We start from the raw sequence: 22,178 nt of genomic DNA on the forward strand, positions 1-22,178 counted from the left end.
AAAGAACAAGTAGTCCTGTGGCACCTTAGAGGCAACACTCACTACCACAGATGAGCTTGATAATACTGTATATGTATGTTTGTTAGTCTCTAAGGTCATGTCTACACTAGAAAAGTATTTCAAAATTACTAAATTCAACTTAATAACTCCCTATTTAACAAATTCGAACTACCATGTTCACACCACAAAAGCCTCAAAATGAGTCCGAGGCAGGCTTCATTAACGTGGACACACTACCATGGCCTGAGATCCCCAGGAAGCACTGGGGAGTAATTAGTTCAAATTACCATATTTATAGTAGCCCAATGTCTGTGACTCCGTAACGCTAAAATGCTGGCTGTTCCCTCTGGGCGGCGCTGTTGCCTGAGTCACATCCTTCGCCTCTCGCCGTGGCGCTCGGCTGACTTCTGCACCATTCAGCCAGGCAGGGGAGCAAGCGGTGCAAGCGGCTGTTTGGGCTCCGCGGTCCCCATGCAGAACAGGGGGCCCAAACGGCCATTTGCATCGCTTGCTCCCCTGCGGCGGACTGGCTGAGCGGCGCATAAGTCAGCCGAGCGCCACGGCGGGAGGCAAAGGGGGGCGGGGCGGTGATGTACACGGCCAAGGGGTGGGGCCTAGCCATGTACGTCACCGCCCTGCCCCCCTTCGCGCCCCCTTCGCCTCCCGCCGTGGCACTTGGCTGACTTATGCACCGCTCACGTGGTCTGCCACAGGGAGACCAAAAGGCCGCTTGTAGGAGGAGAAGAGAGAAAGAGACGTGGAGTGAGAGACCGGAGGCTCAGGAGAGAAGACTGACGTGGAGGAGAGACCTGAAAATCCCATCTTATGATGGGCTAATTGGTTAGTTTTGAAATAATGGCCCCGGAGCATCCACAATACCATTATTTCAAAATAATTATTTTGGAATTAGCATTATTCTTAATGAAAAGCAGGAGTATAGATTTCAAATTCTGTGGCCTGTTATTTCAAAATAGCAGGTTTGGTAGTGTGGATGCTCTGCTTATAAATTCAACCTTAGGGGGGTAATTTTGAAATAAAGTCCTAGTGTAGACCGGGCCCTAAGTTGCCACAGGACCACTCGTTGTTTTTAAAGTTACAGACTAACACGGCTACCCCAAAACAGTCAAACAGAAAATCCTGCGAATTACATAACATACCAATAGAAATTAATTATTGATTATTCTAGTTTAATTAAAAGGAAATCAAGCTAGAGCATCAGTGAAGTCAATTAAAGAAAGAAAACAAATACATTAAATGAAAAGAATCACAATCTCTGCCGTTTAAACACAAAATCCTTGTATGGAACCAAATCAAAGGCTTGAAGTGTGGGAGATGGGGGGTTTGAGGTGAGGGAAATGCCTCCTATACATGCTCTTGCAAAAAGCATGGCTTGCATATAATCAGTGCATGCCTGAAAATACGTTTCTTTTGATTTATCCATCAAAATGTTTTGCTTAACTCCACTGTGTGCAGTGTGCTTTCCTGACTGTGCTCTTAATGTTCCCCTGCAGGCATCTCCATAACAATAGAATCTACTCCCTGGGAAAGAAATGCTTTGATGGGCTCCACAGCCTAGAGACTTTGTGAGTTGACCTCTTATTTGTTTCCCTTTTTTTTTCCCCAGTGTTTTCATTAATATTCTGAAAGAATAAAAATACCCTAAAAGCCAAACATGCTTTTTGGCTTGCTTAATTGCTACAGGCCCTGGGTGATTGTTTACAATGACTGTATTACTCCATGATTGTGTACAGTGACCCTATTTTTCAGTTATGAAACTACACTGCTTTTTAACTAGGCAACATATATTAATAGATTATATAATGATGTTTTTAAACTTTACCAGCACAGAACAACAAGTGACCATTCAGGTATGGTTATTCCTGCCTGGGTAGTACTATTTGTTCATTTATCTTTAGTCTGAAAAGCTAATTACAATAGAGGTTAAGGATAATCGTTGTAACCCAATAGCTTTTAAGTTTGCAGAATGCATTATGACATTTTGCATTTTGTGGTTGCAGTAGCATTCAAATCCTTTGACCTCTTGAACAAAAGAAAAGCTCCAGATAGCATAATTTACAAATATGTTCTTCTTTTAAAAATTGATCCAATTGCTTTAAAAAATTCACTTGAAAAGTTTCTCTAAAAGGGATAAATTATCTCAGCTCTCACAATAGTTCAGTAAAGTGTAGGAGGTGAACACAATAAAACTAAGGCTTCCCTGAATAGCATGTGAAAACAATTATGGGAAAACAACAGGAAAACAACTCTGAAGATTAAAGAAAAGTAATTTGCCCCAGACATACACAAATAACACCACCTGTATTTGGTATTGGAACCCTTACCTGAGGGACATTAATGCTTGCATATCTATTCCCCTCCCTTTCCTGTACTACAACCAAGTAAATCCTCTCCATGGATCATAATCAACCAAGGCACTTCAAGAAACTCATATGCTTTGTTGCTAGGGTTGCCGGATGTCCAGTTTTGTACCGGACAGTCCAGTATTTGAGCTTTCTGTTCGGGAAGCAAATTGAGAAAATATAAATGAGGAAATATAAATGTCCGGTATTTTCTAAATAAGATGTAATGTAGATTGTGAGGTAATGTCAAGTGTGTCCGGTATTTTTGTTGAAACCATCTGGCAACCCTATAATTGTTACTGATACACATGTCATAGTTTCATGCCACAGGGACCAATAGATCATCTAGTCCAAGGGTCCTCTGCCTTCATTGCACCACAATCCCCTTCTGACAAAAAAAAATTACATGAACCAGGAGAGGGGACTGAAGCCATTAAAAAAGGGGTCACAGCCAACTATGGGATCCTGACCCACAGTTGGAGAGATCCAACCTCATGTATATCACAGGCCGCCGCCACCATTGTCATACAAGCATAAGCCCTCCTCAGAACCTAGTGGTGGTTTGCTTTCTAACCCATAAAAACATGCAGTGCTCACTTTTTTTCCAGTTGCACTAGTATTAGGGATTTTAATTTTGATTACATAAACTAGTCTCTACTAGAACTTGAGTATTCTGTTGTCAGGAGTCCTGACAATAAGATTCTGAACTTGGAAGGTAAGGGAGGAAAAACTGGTTGGCAGGACCATCAATAGAAAGGCTGTTTTGGTATGCGTCAAGGTATGTTGGGCTGCACTGGGCATCAGAGGGTTATCCTCCTCTTCCCAGTATCAGCAGCTCCGGCTCAACTAGCGGGCCAAACCAAATTACAAATGCTCATTATCTATGTAATCAAAGCACAGGGCCTGAAGGGATTTACAAACAGGAAGAAAAGCCTTATTGACTACAGACAGCAGTTTCCTGCCCATTTTACTAAGGATGATGATATTTTGTTCAAAAGTCAATTGTGAATAATTGTTTCTATTTAATTTAGTCAAATTATTTTGTATTTATATGATTAAACATATATTCTTTACAAAGCAGGGGTTGAGGTGTGGTAGAGGATATGGGCTCTGGGGCAGAGCCAGGGATCAGGGGTTGGGGTGCAGGAGCGGGGAGATTCAGGACTGGTCTGGGTCTTGGCACGCAGAGGGGGTTTCTGGGGTGCATGCTCTGTGCTGGAGTTAGGGTACCGGAAAAGGTTTCAACCTAGGGCAGGGAGTTGGGCTGCAGGAGGGGGTTCAGCATGTAGGCTACTGGTAGGCGACATTTATCTCAGGCAGCTCCCAGTCAGTGGCACATCAGGGCTAAGGCAGGTTTCCTCCCTGGACTGGCTCCACATGGCTCCCAGAAGTGGCAACATGCTAGAGGGGCCAGGCATTGCCCCTGCAGTTCCCATTGGCCGCAGTTCCCATCAATGGGAGCGTGGAACTGGAGCTCGGGGAGTGAAGCCCCAATGGCCACTCCTGTATATATAAGAGCTGGCCAGGCTGGCCACTTGTGAGAGCCACATAAAGCCAGAGGGCAGGCAGGAAGCCCGCCTTAGCACCACTGCATCTCTGACAGGACTTCTAGCAGCTTGTCGGCAGTGCTAACTGGAGCCTCTAGGGCAGTGGTCCCCAACGCGGTGCCTGCGGGCGCCCTGGCACCCACCGGGGCATTTATGTGCGCCCGCCAAGTGACCAGGGCCGGCCCAAGCCATTCTTGCGCCCCAGGCCCTGGGTGCCCGGTGTATGCGCAGCCCCTGCCCTGGGTGCATGGTGCATGCACGGTGCTGCCCCCGGGCGCACAGCACAAGAGCAGCCCTACCCCGAGCACACGGCACATGCGCGGCCCTGCCCCCAGGCACCCAGCAGCCCCAAAAGGTTGGAGACCACTGCTCTAGGGTTCCTTTTCAACCAGGCATTCTGATTGAAAACCAGATGCCTAGCAACCCTACTCTAGTCTCAGATGACGTGCATGCTTGCCAAGTGGCTAGTGAACTTGCTGAAATGAGGAAATTTCGCACTAACTAGCAGTTGCTACAATGGAATCCCAGATTGCTAACCTAAACACAAAATATTTAGGCTTCTGTGTAGTGAGGAGTTGTTGTACTTTCTCCTTTATTCCATATTGTAGTGTCAACCTTACTGCAATCTTAAAACCTCAGAACAGGTGAAATTCTGGCCCTACTGAAATCACTGGAAGTTTTGCCATTGACTTCATTGAGGGCACCTAACTACTATTTTTTCCTCTGACATTTCTCCTTTACTGTTCCTGAATATTTATCTGTCTTTTTCTCAAATACTGTGCCAAGAAACAGGTCAGAAAAGAAAATTAAAAGATGATAGAGATGGGAGTTGGAAAAGAGGTAAACTGAACCTCAATAATGACATATAATAATAAATGACATTATTTCATAAATCAGTTTGAAGATGAAAAATTTCCAGAATATTTCTATTTATAAGTTGTAAAATTTTCTGTAAGTAATAATAGATTTTTCCTTTCATGCTTACAAACGGATGGCAAAGAAGGGATTTCAGAAAATAGGGGGTGACTTATATTAACATTTATAAATGTCCATGATTTCTCATTTCCAAATCAATAACATAGAATTTAAAATAGCACAGTGATCAAAAATAAAAATGATGATCTGCACTGGTTGAAGTTTATTAGAAAGCATCAGGTTTTGAGGATTCACCTAGCCTTTGGACCTCTTTATTTAATGTATGGAAGATGATACTTCCTTAGAAATCCCAGCAAATTCTGTGTTGTCCCTTAAAAAGTGTATAACCTAAAAAATATTATCTATATTTTTATGCAGAGATTTAAATTACAACCGTCTAGATGAGTTCCCCATTGCTATTAGGACACTCACAAACTTAAAAGAACTGTAAGTATTGAACCCTACCTCACAGAGAGGATGCTTTCGACAATGTTTTTATTTATTTAGAAAATGCATATGGTTTTAATCAATGCACTTTTAAACTTCGTATATCCTGGAAAAGTTAGGAGACATGACAACATATATAAAAAGAAATTTTCACCATTTCATTTAGAACATTTAACTTGGATAACTTTTACCTGTTACAAGTGCGCTTTCATGTTGAAAAGCATTTTTGAAAGAATATTGTTTTCTGGAACTTTATCCTTAAAATCAGTGTGTCGTAAGAAAACAGGGACACTATCAATTTTATTTCAGCTCTAAATGTGAGACTTGTTTGAAAAGCTGCAATGCCTTGGCTAGGAAAAAGAAGCAGGATTCCTATTTATTCATAAGCATTTTGTGGAGCAGGGATGGGTCATTTTAACTGTATTTTAAACAATTTCTTTTCAGTGTTAACTGGAAAAATTCTGAAAATGTGGACATGGTTTGTAAAACAGACTAAAATCAAAGGTGAAACTTACCAGCCTAGATTAATTATGGAAGCCAGTTAAATTACAAAACAAACAAATAGCTAGAAAGTTACCAGTAAATTGGATTTCTTACATTCTTTCTGTTTGAATTTTCTGTGGTGGTAGGTAGCACCAGAAGGAATTTTTTTGAAAAAATAGATGATCACAGATTCACTAGGCCATTAAGGGTATGTCTATACTGAAGGTAAAACCCCTTGGTTTGCCCATACCAGCTGACTCAAGCTCATGAAGCTTGGGGTAAGGGACTGTTTAACTGCTTTATAGACGTCCCATCTTTCAGAGAGCCAGATTCAAGCCTGAGCCCTTAACATGTATTGCATAATTAAACAGCCTCTGAGCCCAAACTCCTTAGCCTAAATTGACTGCCACAGGCCTACACCAAAATTGCAGTGTAGACTTACTTTTAAGAGTGCTTCATGCTGCTGTTGCACACAAAGCAGAAATAAAGCCCATTTAGTAAGATGCTTGGAAAATCCTTCAGTTTCAGGGAATCCCCCCAGTAATGTAGGGTTACAATTGCAGCTTCTATGACAACTCTCCAGTGCTGACATAGGGAGCATAGCCAGGGAGAAGGCAGTGGAGCCATGAACTACTAATTAACCTTATTACCAGCTGCCATAATGGCCCCTTGGCATAAAGTTCAATAGCTCTAAAAGGGATCTCATCCGCTGACCTCTGGATGGGATAGACAGAAAGATGTCTGATACCCAGATGTGCCCTAAACATAGCTGGTCCTGTGAATCTGAGGCACAGGTTTCATGATCAAAGTGTCCCTTTAATGTTTTATTCTCTGGGCCTAAAATGTTAATGGAAAAGTTGAAATTGTCCGTTTTTTAGAAAGCATTTTGAAAAAACTATAGTAAAACCTCCCTTGATGACCACATGTGAGAGGCCTACCTGTCACAAGCAATTGCTTACAGAGACCAAAGAACACAACTACTCTGTAGTGAGCAAACCTTAAAAGAAGAAACCATCTTTTATAAGAGACCACTTTTGCTAACTCTCATGCATGGTCATTCTTGGCTGGTTTTACTTTATATGTTGTATGTAGCGTCTTTTTCTTTCAGATTTTTGGCCTCTTTAGCATCAGATCTCCTAATATCAGACTGTGTGTGGTTTCAGCCAGTGTGTCCTCTAAATTCAGTCTCTGCCTGTTTGAAGCATGAAATCGTATAGCACCAAAGTTCTGATTCATTTAAAGCATGTGTTTGAGTGCTTTGTTGAATTGGAAGCCAATAGCTCAGTAATCTATAGCATAGGGTATCTCCATTGATTTAAAGGGGAGCTGAAGGTACTCAGTACTTCAGAGAAGGTGCTCAGCACCTAACCAGATCAAAAATTGAGGTCTCAGTTCTACAACATTTATGCACAGGCTTAATTTTAGGCACATAAATAGCCCCATTAATATCAAAGGAACCACCCACAGGAGTAAATATACACATGAGTGCAGGACTGAGGCTTCAAAAGTAGCTTTGTAGTTTCTCCCTGCATATTAAGGTAATAACATAAGTATATATTGATGAGAGACTAGTACTTTCCCTGGGAGCTAGTCATGCCATTTTCTTAGCTATTTTTGTCATGCAGGTAGAACAGGATTGAGCTAGGGGATCCTGCTTGGTAGAGTCTGTATATGTATATTGGTTTAGCATTAAGGGGTGGGGTTGTTTTTGTTTTGTTGCGTACAACCCAACTGTGCATAGACACCTATTTTTGAGTAATTATAGGGGTAGCCGTGTTAGTCTGAATCTGCATAAACAACAAGAAGTCCTGTGGCTTTCGTCTTTGCCCACAAAAGTTTATACTCCAATAAATCTGTTAGTCTATAAGGTGTCACAAGACTTCTCGATATATTTGAGGTTACTAGTATATAGAAAGGAGCATATACATAAAACCTTGATTTTTCTAGCTCAATTATACAAGCAAGACAATTGGTTCACTTAAATTTATAATCTGATATTGGTACAAGTAATGACTGGGGTGCATGCATCCATGAATAATTCAAGGCCTTCTAAATGTTTTAATTTAATTGGAGAAGCCCTTTTCATAGTTCATGATTGAACTAATGAAAGTTTCAGGTTTCCCACACAATAATCATCATTATTCATTTTGAAACCTTAGTTTCTTTTGTTTTTAACAATGGCAAAATTACTCATATGAGTACAATGTAGTAATTAATTACGAGACAAAGCATTTATCTCCTTCCTAGAAGGCAGTAAATACATTGTACAGCTTGTTCTTCTAATTCCTGAAACACTTCAATAAAAAATGTAGTGTGGGAGGTTTAATGCTTGGGATGTCATGACACAGCATATACATTTATATAAATCTAAGTTATCTCAGAAACACGGATGGTGTGGGACAAGTATTGGAAAGAAATGCTTTCCACTCAGTCCTAATCCAACTAGTTGTGATGTCCACATAGACTACAAAGATGAAAACTCTGATGTTTGCAGCTATAGAGGTTTTTGCTGAATTGTATTATCTCTGTGTTACCCTGTGGAAAACAGCCCCAAAATAATAAGTGTTCTTTAATGTCTCACCGGTCTTAACAGTCACACCTTTTTTGTTATGGTATAAAATACTGTTTCCTTTCCAGGGGATTTCACAGTAATAACATCAAATCAATACCTGAGCAAGCCTTTGTGGGCAATCCATCACTTATTACAATGTAAGTGGCAGAAATTTACTTTGTGTGTGTGTGTATTATATATATATTCAATGTGGAATTAAATACAATATTTGTATGGTTTTATAACACACTGTCATTCTTATTTTACATGTACAATGTATCAGATGTAAGTGGACTAGGTCTCTACCTTCCAGGTCATTCAGTCCTCTCAGTACTCACACACTATTTGGAGAGAGAGAATAACTTCCCATAGCCCTTGACCTTTGAGTTAGGCCGCAATCTATTACATATTTTGAAGAGTTTGTTTGTTTGTGCAAAATGAAGTCATACTTTGCAATCACCTACAGATACCAAATTTTGCATAAACAACCCTTCCACTTAAATTAGCTGAATGCACTACTTTTTATACCAGAATATGCTGGCTGAAAGGTTTAAATGATTATTTTTGTTTTTCATTGGAAAATAGTCATGACTTTTATGATTAGAGTTCATAAAAATATTTGCTAAAATTAAAATCATGTTGCCTATTTAACTTATTTTAGTGCAAAAAAAATCTGTATTGTTACAAATCACAAAATAATTCAAAGTAGTTATGGAATGAGTTATGGAAAAAGTAACGGCATCTTCACGAGTTTCTGATTCAAATTTACTATGTATGGTAATTATTCAGTAAAATGAATGTTTGAAGTTGAAATCCTACAAATTTAAAACTGTTCTTTTACTTCCCTTTTGCAAGAACATTAATACAAAAAATTCTATTATACAGATTTAATTTCTTGAACTTTCCTATAAGTGTAATCCAAACAAAATGACTTTGCCTGGTTACTGACGAGCTTCACCTGCTAGTTTCTTAAAAAGGGATAGCTGTTTCATTAAATGAAACTGAGATTGGGTATCCTGTTCCCAGGTGTTCCCAGCTGGGCTAATTCAGAGGGTGAGGGACCAGCTGGGGACAAGAAGAGGCTTGGAGAGGATAAGACCTAAAGTGTCAGTTAGAAGAGGGAAATGAAAATTGCCTGAGACAGAAGGTGCATCCTGGGAAAAGCTGAAGGCAGGAGAGAAGCAAGAGAGCTTTGTAGGCTAGCATCTCCGAATAGCAGAAGGCAGGAGAGACAGAAGAAGAGGATAATGTCTGCTAGCTCTAAGCTGGAGCCATGTGCCAGAGAAGGCTGAAGAATGGCTGAGCAACAGAAAAGCTTACCTGCTGATGTCTCATTGCTGGAGCACTGAATGTGAAGGAAATGTGAGAGTTCCCAGGGGAGTGAAGGATACTCCTCTAGCAAAGGTATTCACAGCAGAGAGGTGATGGGAATTCCTTCTGGGAAGAGCAGGGGTACTTCCCTGAAAGAAAGACTGGGATAGCTCTCCTGGAAAATGGGTGGAAGAAAATAGAGCAGGAGCTTAGGTGTGCTGGAAGATATTGGGGTATGGTGAGAACAAAGACACTGGTGTGATATGGTCTATGCCTGGAGACTCTGATTAGGGATTATTTGTACTACATTTTATAAACTGCTGGGCTACAGGACACGCTTCTGTGGAGTTTCTGGTGACCCAAGATAAATACATTTTTTAAAGGTTCTTTATTGGCAACTATAAAAATTGTGAGAAGGTGAAATAAAAGAAGTAAAAGAGCTACTTGCCTTGATAGTAAGGACCAGAGAATACTGATCTATTACATCACAAAAGGAGTTCTCTGTTCTCTGAGCTGTCAGAATGAGAGTACCAGAAAAGTGTCACAAAGCCTGGTAATCCGATTTTAAAGCCGCAGATCTCTGGCCTTTTTTATAGACGCTCCCATTTATAGGAAATCCTGCTATTTGCTCACCCATACCTTTATGTTACATCACTTCCAAATCCACAAAAAAACCTATCTACATTTGTTCCAAATCCCATTTAAAGTCACTTGTTTCTGAAAACACTTCCTTCCTACATCTCTTTGTTAGCTAGTTATTTGATAGAGCCTTTAAAATCATTTGTAAATTCTTAAAGACAATTTTGCTAATTTCACAACAATAAAATGGTGCTTTTAAAAGAAGATATACAGACTAAAGATATCTAGAATAGTTGAAGGTTATACTGCCTCATAGCTTACACTGCACGCATATTTCAGACTAAGCTATTTTGCTAATAAGCTAAGGAAATACTCTAAAATAGCTTATTTTGAAATAGTGCGTCTACACAGCAAATACCCATCTAAATAGCACTGAGCTATTTCAAAATAGAGCATCCTCACTCATTGGACACTGAGTTGCATTTAACGTCACCCAGAAGCACTTCAGGCAGGGCATCAGGATAGCACTCCCTTCCTGGAGCTGCTGCCTAAGGCTATCTGAGGTTCAAGCTTAAAGGGATCCCCTTGTATGGCCGTGTCTCAGGCTCCTCTCCTGTGCCTACCTCATTGAGGGACAGCAAAGCCTGTTCTCTGCCTGCTGTGGTTGCCCTTGCAGACACCTCAGCTCTCCTGCCATGGAGCCAGACCTGCCTCCGAGCAGTTGACAGCTCTTATATGTCTTAGTGCGCCTCCTGCTGTAATTTCTGCCGTCTGCCTCCCTGACCCTGCAGGAACACAACCCCCCAGCTCATTGTGGGGCAATTCCTCACCTCTCTCTGGGCACTGCTCTTGCAGCTTGACTCCATCCACCCTCCCCTGCACATCGTGCACCACCACTTCTGGCAACAGGACACCAGCTCTGACTGGTACGACCAGATCATCCTGGAGCAGTGGGACAACCAGCAATGGCTCCAGAATTTCCGTATGTGGAGAGACACCTTTCTGGAGCTGTGTGTCTCCGACAATGGGACACCCATATGAGACCTGCCATCTCCCTCCAGAAGTGGGTGGCCATTGCCATCCGGAAGCTTGCCATGCCAGACAACTACCGATCCATCGGGAACCAGTTTGGTGTGGGAAGATCAACTGTCGGGGCTGTAGTCATGCAGGCATGGCACTCTCGTGCTGTTACCCCAGGAGGTTGGTGAACTGAACTGCTAGAGTGAGGTTCCCTAGGGAAGAGGAAGGTAGTGGGAGGTGGCGTGGAAGCCCCCTCCCCGGGAGATTTTTCTGATCCACCTTCACAAACCCCTGAGGGTGGATGGGGCAAGTCGGGGCTGCTCCTGGTGTGTGGGGAGGAAGAGGAGAGGGCTGGGTTCGGAGGCCTCCCAAGGGCCCTGGCAAACCCTGTGTTTCTCTGTCTCCTTCTACAGGCTGGATCTTGGCAAGCAAAATGTCCCCCAAGTGGTGGTGGTGTGTTCTGTCCTTCATAATATTTGTGAAAGCAAGGGGTAGATGTTCCTGCTAGGGTGGGGGGCAGAGGCCGACCGGATCAGCAGGGCCTGTGAGCAGCAACTCAAGGCTGTTATCCAGTAAGCCCATCAGGGAGCTGTGCGTATCCATGAGGCCCTGAGAGAAAGTTTCACAGAAAGACCCCAGTGACACTGCATCCTGGGCTTCCCCACAAGGGGTCTGTGGATTGCCCCTCTTTGCCTTTCCTCTCACCCCCTGCCATCCCCTATACCTCCTATTCCCCCACTTCCCTCTTCTGCAGAGAAAATAAACTACACTTTTTGTTTTGGAACTAGAAACTCTGTTTTCTGTTTATTGGGGTGAATGTAACTGGGGAAGGCCTGGGGAAAGAACCTGGGAGGGAATAGGAGGGAGGTAGAAGTGTGGGGAGAAGAGGCTCAGGGCTGGGGCTGGGAGTGTCGCCTGCCTCGGATGGCTGGGTGTGTGTGTGTTTGTCCATCCGTCCAGCCTCCTTCTTGTGGTGAGAGGCTGTCCCACTCCGGTGTTGAGAATAAGACAGGCCTCTCCAGACACCCTGTGAGACAGAGCACAGGGGTCCTCTGTTGCTGCCTCCTGGGTCTGTGTGCCCCCAGTTGGTGCTCCACATGCACAGGCTGCTGCATGATTCCCAGGCCAAGAAGGCCGAGTGAGGAGCACGCAGCAGCCCGTCGCCACCCATCACCTCCACCCATGTATGTCTAAGGAAAGTAATGGCACTCACCTGAGGGGCCTTCCCTGGCCTCAAACAATGCCTGGGAGACATCCTGGACGGGGGTACCACACCTCCAGGGCAAGCATGACCTCCTGGCTGGTAGGCATGGATACAATGCTGGCCTCATCCAGCTCCTTCTCCTCCTCCTCCTCACCAAGAAGATGATGACAGGCATCTCCAGCCCTGACTCCACAGCAAGGATGATGGTGGAGCTGTGTGTGGTACCACCCCGGAGTGGGAGCTGTGCTATCTGGCCTTGGCATAAGCCTGCCTTAGCTCCTTTACCTTCATGCGCACCTGCTCCTGGGTGCACATGTGGACCTTGGTGGCCAGGCTGTCATCCACCCAGCCATAAACATCCACATTCTTATACCTGCTGCAAAGATGCTGGAGGTTTTCCTCCTCACCCCAGTCTTCAAAGATTAACAGATTTATTTGGATGTTCGTTGAAGTGCTAGGATCTCCGCACCAAACCAGGAAGATGCACTCCTCTTCCATCCTGGGAGCTGGCTGCTAGCTCCATAGGAGCAGAGGAGGATTCAGTGGGAGAAATGGGGTCGCTCATGGTGGCTGAACACGCTGGTCTGGCAACTGCTCTGTGGCTCAGGGCTGTCAGAGCCTGCCATGAGCCACACGCCCTTTCCCCTGTGGCTGCAGTTTTAAGGGCTTCAGGGGAAGGGGGACTACAGAGTTTTGATGATTGTGGATGAAGTGACCAGCAAAGCACTTGTGGGAAGGTCTGGAGGCCTCTTTCGAAATAATTCCATCTGCCCTGTTTATACATGCCCTGTTCCGAAATAGTTATTATTCTAATAGGCATTATTCCTCGTATAATGAGGGTTACAGAATCTGGAATAAGACACCCATTATTTCAAAATAACAGGCTTGCTGTGTAGATGCTCACAAAGTTATTTTGGAATAACGTCCATTATTCCGGAATAACTCTGCTGTGTAGACGTGCCCTTAAATACAGCTGTCAATCACAGATCAAATATAAGAAGAGGGTGAATGTTTTAAAAAACAGGTTAGACAATCACCTGTTAAAGATGGTCTAGGTATACTTGGTCCTGCTTCAGCATGGGGAGGAGGACTAGATGTCCCTTCTAGCCCTGCATTTCTATGATTCTGTCATAAGAGGTAGATTTGTTAGTCTATATTTGTGAAAATAATGAGGAGTCCTGTAGCACTTTAAAGACTAACAGATTTATTTGAATATTAGCTTTGATGAAATGGTGGTTATATCCACGAAAGTTTATGCCCAAATAGTGCTCATCTTGTGTCTCATGCCCGTCTAAATTTGTGAGGCAAATTCTACATTTGGGATAAAGACAGAAACACTTTCGTAGCAGGTTAATTTTAAAAACAAAGAAATATTGGCTGCTAATCTAGCCATTTGGAATACAGTCTTACTGAAGATGGATTAGTGGGGCAGAGTTAAAATTTAATGTTCAGAGCTGAATGAAATATACAATGTATCATAAGGATCTCACAATCGCATGTGTAGTGTGCTTTGCCTATTTATAATTATTCAGAGTATTACCCTGTATATTAAATGCCTGTTTTTCTCTCTTTGCAGTCATTTCTATGATAACCCAATTCAGCTTGTGGGGCAGTCTGCTTTTCAACACTTACCAGAACTCAGAACCCTGTATGTTTTTTACTTCTTTTAAAGTTTTTTGTCTTTGAATGACCATTGCATGTCTAAGATTGTCCTGTACTTTCCTCTCAATTATGATATTGTGTTTTTAATTCTAGGACTTTAAATGGTGCTTCACAGATTACTAAATTTCCTGATCTGACTGGAACTACAAGTCTAGAAAGTTTGTAAGTACTAGACACATACCTCCACTCAATCTAGTTAATCTAGTCAATCTAGTTGTTTAGATCTTGACTTGCTTTAAGTATCTACCCTTATATTGAGCACTTATTTTGTAAACATTAAACAAAAGAAAATAATCTCTGTACTGTGTACTTTTACAGGACACTAACAGGAGCACGGATCACATCTCTTCCCAAAGTAGCTTGTGATCAGCTACCTAATCTCCAAGTGCTGTACGTGTCAGTAAGGGTGCTAACATCAGGTTAACACAGGATTGTAAAGGTTGAATTAAGTGATTTGTGATACTGAAACAATCCACTTATGATTAACTAGCAACAGTTAGCACTGTGCTAGCTAATGTACAGACATGTAAGGAAGGTGGGATTCACAGTCCCTTCCCCAGAGAACTCACAATCCACATGTCAATCAGGATTTACCTTATAGGAAGGAAGGAGACAAACATTTTTATATCATATATTTTTAGGAAAGCATAAAACAACTCATGACATTCCTTAATAACATCCGTAGTGGGGACATCAAGGACAGATCTGAGATTTGATTTGCATTTATTATCTATGCTGTGATCATTTTCTTTAGAATGGTCCAATCTTGGCTTCATTACTAAAGTCAAAGAGAGATAAATATGAGTAAGGACTGCAGATCTGGGTCTTTATTATGTGCACCTCTTCAGTTTATTTTTCTATCTGGCATATTTGTTGGACTGAAATTTAAAGCAGTCTGTTCCTGGGCTATGTGGGGGCATAATTTTTATACCAATAAATCAATATTTTATTTTATCATGCAAGTATACCACAGAGTAAGTTTAATCTCTACCACAGTAATTATTCTGGCTATTTCTTTGTGAATCAGCCAACAGCACTTTACTTTCAACTAAGGATGTAAGCGATTAGTCAACTAGTCCCTTCCGACCCCCTTGTTGACTCTATCAGAGAGAGGCAGCAAGGACGGGAGCAGGAGCTGGGGCTATGGGGAAGGGACATTTCAAAGGGAGAGGCACAGGGGGGAATCCATGCAAGCAGGGACCTTAATAGTCCTGCTGCACCTCTTCCTTTGAAATGTACAAGAGCTGTGGATGGCTCTTGTACATTTCAAAGGAAAAGGCGCAGAGGGATAGGACATGCCCCCAGTCAACTAATTGAGGAGTCAATGGAAATTTCATCCAGTACTCAATTAGTTGATTCATCAAAATTTAACATCTCTACTTTTAACTATTACGTCACTATGAATGTATTTGGTATTAGTTCTCTTGGCCAACTGTTGAAATAACACCAATAGCACATTATTTGAGTACCAAAGTGGATATCATGAACATTTCCAGAAAAAGCTTTAAAATTCAGTTACTGGACTATAACATTCATTTCCACAACATTAAAGCTCTCATGCAGAGCTTGCACTGATGACAATGAGGGTACGTCTAGACTACATACCTCTGTGGACAGAGGCATGTAAATTAGACTACCCGACATAGTCAATGAAGTGGGGATTTAAATATCCCCCGCTTCATTAAAATAAAAATGGCCGCCACGCTGTGCCGGCTCAGCTGATCATCGGCACAGCATGGCAGACAAGACGCAGATCGGTTGACAGGGAATTGAGGCATAAGGGAGCGGTCGACAAAGGCGTTCCCTGTCGACCGATCTGCGTCTTGACTGCCGCGCTGTGCTGACGATCAGCTGAGCTGGCACAGCGCGGCGGACATTTTTATATTAATGAAGCTAGGGATATTTAAATCCCTGTTTCATTGACTATGTCGGGTAGTCTAATTTACATGCCTCTGTCCGCAGAGGCATGTAGTCTAGACATACCCTGAGAATTTTACACATAGATTGCAGTCAACGTATGGCTCATGCTAATCTATAAATAAGTTTGGAAGGATTCCAGTTTTATCTGTAAATATCAGACGCATCAATTTCACCATACAACCAAAAAAAATTTCTATTGATAATAATCAATATTTACAGATAGACAAAGTAAGAAAAATGCTGCTTGAAAATTTAATAGAGGATGTCATTGAATAATTATCATATTCCCATAATTTCCAGTAACTATGAACGTTTAGATGAAAATAAAACTCAAAATTTGTGTAACCGATATTTCAATTCATAAAAATTGAAAAAATATTTTTAAAATTGTCTGAAAAGTGTGTGATTTTTAGAAGTATCACCTAAGATTACTATACCTGAAAGGTGTTAGAAGAGGGAAATCTCTCTTTTTCTATATTATTCTACATTCAGCAGCAGTTTGTGTGTGGTCAGTATAGTTGTTTCGGCTGTATAATCAGTTAGGCCCTGATCCTGCAAAGACATATGTACGTCTTTAATTTACCACACTGAGGCTAAATCTATACTGCAGGCTTCTTTCGAAAGAAACTTTTTTCAGAAGAGATCTTCCAAAAAAACTTCTTCCGAAAGAGAGTGTCCACACACAAAAGCTCACCGAAAAAGCGATCTGTTTTTTCGAAAGATAGTGTCCGCGCTGAATGGACGCTATCTTGCATTTAAGCTGTGATTACTATGTCCCTCTTCCCCATTCAACATACCTTTTTCCAAAAGAGCTCTTGCGCAAAAAGGCTTCTTCCTCGTAGAAAGAGGTTTACCAATGTCGGAAAACCACCTCTGTTCTTTCTGTTTACTTTCGAAGAATGCGATTGCAGTGTGGAAATAACTCAGATTTTTTTGGAAAAACAGCCATTTTTCTGATAAAACTCTGAGGTGTAGACATACCCTAAGAAGATTGGCCTCAATAGGACTAATCACAGTGCAAAAAATTAAACATACACCTAACCCTGTGCAGGATCATGACCCTGATCATTTGCTCACAGGCCCGCCGACAGGAAAGGGCAAAGAGAGCAATTGCCCTGCGGCCTGGAAATTTAAAAGGGCCCACAGCAGCAGCTGGAGCTCCCGGGCCCCTTCACCGCAGTAGTGCCAGAGCGCCATTCTGAGCGGCTGTGAGGGCTGGGGAAGGGGGTGTGCTGTGGTCTCGGCAGTGCTAAGGCCTAACTGTCCTTGGCCCTGCCCCTTCTGCATTCCACCCTACCCCTTCCAGGGCAAGGAGCTAGGTCCCCTCTTATCCCGGGGCCCAGCTATGCCATTGGCCCCGCTGGTTGCTCTCTTGCTGGAAAGACCCTTATACATATCAGCAAAGGAACAGAAAAATCCTCATAAAAGGACTTTTAAGAAACAATTTTGTGGTGCTCAATCTGAAACAAGAATGTTTCAATTTTTTTAAAAATTCAAGTTGACAAATGTTCTTTTAAGAGGACGTGTCCTTTTAAGAGGAGAAAACTGAAGTTAATATATGGGAGCACAGACATAATGGTTACATACAACAGCACAGAATATTTTTCCATATCCACACTTCTTCTTCACATTAGTTTATAAGCTTATTCCACCTGAATCCTCTTCTGACATGTGTGACTAGCACAATAAAAGTACCTGTCAACAGGGCATGTTCAGGCTGTCTTCCCTGAAAGAACAGAATGCACACATACTCTTACAGTAGCCTCTGCACAAAGGAAAAAAGTAAGATACTAAAGCAAAAGAATGCTGTCATATACTTAGCTTGTTTTTACAAAGCAAGCATAGAATGAATAGTTGAAATACTATAGTCAAAACAAGTACAAACAGAATTAAAATGTCTTTTAAGAAAGTAAAACAGATTTGCAATTGCATAGAGATGAGCCAATGTTAAAAAATTAGATTCAGACATAAAAATGTATTACTCCATTAATTGTTAAGTTTAGAAAACAGAGATGAAGGATACATTTTGTATCTACTTATAGGTCCAGGCTATACTTTTTGCACAGGCGAAACAGCTACTGAGGTTGTTGTGTGTTTCCCCAGAGCAAAGAAGCATAGGATGGGACTGGATGACTCTGTTTCTTTCTTCTTTTTACAATTTCTGCAAATTACCATGGCTTGTTTTTGATTAGTTATATTATACTATAAATCAGTCCAGATGTTTCACTTATTCTGTAATTTGTTGAGTTTTGGCTCAAGTCTTTTCAGTTTTTTTTTCCCTTTGTAGTGATTGATTTCAAAGTTAGTTCTTTTTTTTAAAAAAAAAAAAAACCACTTCCCTCAGCTAAAGATATAGCAACTCTAAGGGTTACATGCAAGATTATTTAATTTAAAGTGTAGTCTGGAAAACTGATTACATTTCAGTATAACTAGAAAGTTTAGGGTTTTCTCTGTCAAAATCTGAATAGTCTCATTTAGTAGATTATTTTAAGTAATTTTATTGTAAGTAAATTATTGTAAGTAATTAAAATAAGTATAACAGTTAAATTTTGGTGAACATTTAAATCTGTGATCTAACTCCAGTAACACAGATTGACGTATCTTCACTATCTCTACTATGAAAGATTCAGAAGTCTATGTTTGTAGCAGGGAATCCTCAAATATAGCAAACAGAAAAAAATGCTAATTTTTATTACAGCACCATAGAGCTTTGCCCTCTCTATTTTCAGGGATCTGTCTTACAATCTGCTAGAAGATTTACCCTGTTTTACTGCTTGCCAAAAACTTCAAAAAATGTAAGTATGTGAACAACTGTAAAGTTCCTATAAAGGTAAATCTAGATAGATACACTAAGTTGCTTAGAGGTTATTAATTTGGTTACTACAAACACACTTGGTGGTGATTGACGTAGCCTCAACATGTGTGTCTTCTAATTTAAAATCTGGATGCATAACACACACAAACACTGTCTAAAATTCTCCAAATGTTATGCTCTTTGAAGACAATGAGAGTCTTATTTCCTTTGCAGTGACTTACATCATAATGAAATCTATGAAATCAAGGCCGACACATTTCAGCAGCTGGTCGCGCTACGTTCTCTGTGAGTTCAGCCATAATAACTATTTGCCTTGATTGTCAGAAACATGGGAGCTTGCACTCTCTCACACTACCTGCCCCTGAACATTTGTTTCCATTGTTCCACTTTGATCATTCAGCTCACTAAGTTATATTTGCCAAAGCAAAATAAACATTTTGAAGTTGAGCATTTCCAGGAATGAATTCGCAGCTGTAATAGTTGCTACTCTTAAACATTTCGTAAAATGTAGGAAAGTACTGAGTCAGCGCTAGTACCTATCGGTGTGTATACAGAATAGTGAAAGAAAGCCGTGTGATTTTTTTTTTTCTGCAGAAGACAGCATTAAAAAATAGATCCCAATCCTGCAAATTCTGACTCACATGAGTAGTCCTTCTTCACACTGGCACTCCCACTTAAGTCAGTAGGCATGGTGTTCTCAGCACAGATCACTCATGTAAATGTTTACAGGACCAACTCCATTGATAGTTTAGAATATAGATGGCAAGCAGCCCATTTTCATATCGAATTGACTAACACATTTAAAACTGAGTGAAAGACATTTCACTCTAAAATATACATGATCCCAATAAATATAGCAGCCTATTGAAAGTATTTGGAATGTAACTAATACCTTTTTGTTATTTAAGCATCCTAAACAAGCACCTGAAATCTTCCAAATGCATTCAGTGAGCATGTAACTCTCTACTCACTTTTCTTGTAGGGATTTAGCTTGGAACAAAATTGCAGTTATTTACCCTAATGCATTCTCTTCTTTACCATCCCTGATCAAACTGTGAGTATTTACTCAGTTATTTTTTTTTCATATTTTGTTGCAAAAACATGCACTGTTAAATAACTTGGGAGCCCAATCAGAAATTCAGTGTTTACAGATACTGACTGTGACTCCATGCCTAATTATTTCTGGGTACTAAGCACTCTCTCTGGATTTTTGCTTCTTCACTTCTTTCCATTCCTATATAACTATTATGGGAAATAACTTCATATAACTTATGACTGTATATGAAAATTATCTAAACCTGGTGATGCTGGGTGTTTGGAGCATGTCGACATACCATATTTTTCTTTTTGCCAGAGTGCTAGTAGTTTTATCCCTTGTAGCTGAGACCGGCAGTGTTTCCAGTTATTTTTGGAATATTTACAGCATCAGGAATAAAGAATTTGAATCTTAATTAAACAGCAAGATACTTGCCAGAGGAGGCTGTGAAGGCTAGGACTATAATAGAGTTTAAAGAGAAGCTAGATAATTTCATGGAGGTTAGGTCTATAAAAGGCTATTAGCCAGGGGATAAAATGGTGTCCTTGGCCTCTGTTTGTCAGAGGCTGGAGAGGGATGGCAGGAGACAAATCGCATGATCATTGTCTTTGGTCCACCCTCTCTGGGGCACCTGGTGCTGGCCACTGTCGGCAGACAGGATACTGGGCTAGGTGGATCTTTGGTCTGACCCAGTACGGCCATTCTTATGTTCTTATGTTATTTTATTAACTGTTTTTGTTTCAGCAATATTAATGTGATAGAAAAGTATGCTTTATTAATAACTGTCACTACTAATAGTTTGATTATCTAAGCATCAGATGCCCAGTTTTCCAGTTCTCTCTCACAGTTAAATCCACATCTTCATTAATTTTCACCTGCCTCCCACTGCAACTGGAAAACCTTTTTAAGGGGACTCCCCACAGCAAAAAGTAGCTGGGGAGATGCTGATATCATAGCCACATTGCAGCCACACTACCCAGGAGATAAGGTGATGGGTACCACTAGGAGCAGAGTGCTTGCGCCTCTATATGGCTGCCTCATGGTTTTCCCAGGATCCAGTGCTTTTACAGGCAGTCTCCCCATCTTTTTCTGTGATTGGAGGAAACTTGCTTTCTCAATGGAATGACCCAAAGACAAGTCTCTGGAACGAGAATCCCACATGTGTCTCTTTCACCAGCAATTAAGTAGTTCCCTGCAGGAGAGGCCTCCGAAGTGGAACAGGGATCCCACTGACTAATTTTAGCCAATATATTGCCAATCAGAGAGGGTTACACAAAAATATCCTTTAACGCCGTCAGATAGAGTCCAGGTGTAGCAGAAGACTTGGACCAAAATCCTGACCCTATGAAAGTCAATGAAAGTTTTGCCATTGACTTGACTAGTACCAGGATTTCACCCTTGATATTTAATTATGTTGCTGTTGGCACGTCCCATACTACTAAACATTTACCTAGTACTTCCTTATGAGCCACATGGACAGTAACAATTCTATACAACCTCAAAGGCGGCAGCAGAAGTTATATGTGCTTCTGCCCCATCATTCTTCTTCCTGCCTGTTGACCAACCTTTTTTTTTTTTAAGGAATGTTTGTGAGGACCTGAAGGATTGTGGAGAAATAGAAAGAAAAAGGAAAATCTATGACAGTACTGCAAAGGGGCATCTCAGCTCCTTCTCTGGCTCTAGCTCCCACCCTCCTCTTTCACCTCCCCCAGGCCACTAACCCTCATTTACCCACAGTACACTCTGCCAACCCCAGTCATCCCTCTTCAGTTCAGAACCTTGCTTTTCCAGGCCCCATAGTTTCCTCCTCAAACCTCACCCTCTGCTCCCTAAAGCCCCCATCCACCATCCTCTCACCTAGCCACTCAGCTGAGAATCTCCCACATTCACACACTGCCCTCTCCCAACTTTCCCACAACTCAAACCTCCCACGGCTCTCATCCAGCTTGCCCTCCCTTAGAAAGTGGCCCTCCCTTGCCACTCTCAGAACTCCCCACTGTAGCTCTAAACCCATCCTCCACCCATCTGATGTGCCTCACATGCACGCCCCAGCTCCACAAAGACTGCTTTCCATCTCACTTGGCTCTAAACCTAATCCTCTCCATCCCACTCAATATCTCTCAAAACCCATCCCTACCTATGGCTAGAATTCGAGAAGGAGGGGCAGAGGTAGCAGGGACAGACTGGGGGTGGCACAAATGCAGGAAGCCACAGAATTTCACTCTCTGAGAACAACCTGAATTAGCTGTTGAAATCCAGGCTGATAGGTTCCTTTCTGCAGCCGGAAGCTTTGCTGACAGCCACCATCCCCCAGGCCAGCAATGGCTA

General features: G+C 41.7%; 1 protein-coding gene and 1 long non-coding RNA gene across 4 annotated transcripts in view; one reads left to right on the forward strand and one right to left on the reverse strand.

Moving 5' to 3' along the window:
• The window catches only part of LGR5 (leucine rich repeat containing G protein-coupled receptor 5), a 151,702-nt gene that overhangs the window by 114,013 nt on the left and 15,511 nt on the right, over nt 1-22,178 (forward strand). Inside the window, exons 6-14 of one of the 3 annotated variants that reach the window (XM_006121555.4) lie at nt 1,512-1,583; nt 5,201-5,269; nt 8,390-8,461; nt 13,994-14,065; nt 14,173-14,241; nt 14,398-14,469; nt 18,729-18,794; nt 19,028-19,099; nt 19,797-19,868. In XM_006121555.4, the coding sequence (XP_006121617.2) occupies nt 1,512-1,583; nt 5,201-5,269; nt 8,390-8,461; nt 13,994-14,065; nt 14,173-14,241; nt 14,398-14,469; nt 18,729-18,794; nt 19,028-19,099; nt 19,797-19,868 (636 nt within the window). The remainder of the gene's footprint in view (nt 1-1,511; nt 1,584-5,200; nt 5,270-8,389; nt 8,462-13,993; nt 14,066-14,172; nt 14,242-14,397; nt 14,470-18,728; nt 18,795-19,027; nt 19,100-19,796; nt 19,869-22,178) is intronic. The other 2 variants (XM_006121556.4, XM_075931817.1) reach the window with 2 other exon arrangements.
• LOC142829857 (uncharacterized) overlaps nt 1-22,178 on the reverse strand; it is an 82,510-nt gene that overhangs the window by 34,729 nt on the left and 25,603 nt on the right. The window lies entirely within an intron of this gene.

Source organism: Pelodiscus sinensis, chromosome 1 (assembly GCF_049634645.1).
Source record: "Pelodiscus sinensis isolate JC-2024 chromosome 1, ASM4963464v1, whole genome shotgun sequence".
NCBI classification, from domain to species: Eukaryota; Metazoa; Chordata; order Testudines; family Trionychidae; genus Pelodiscus; species Pelodiscus sinensis.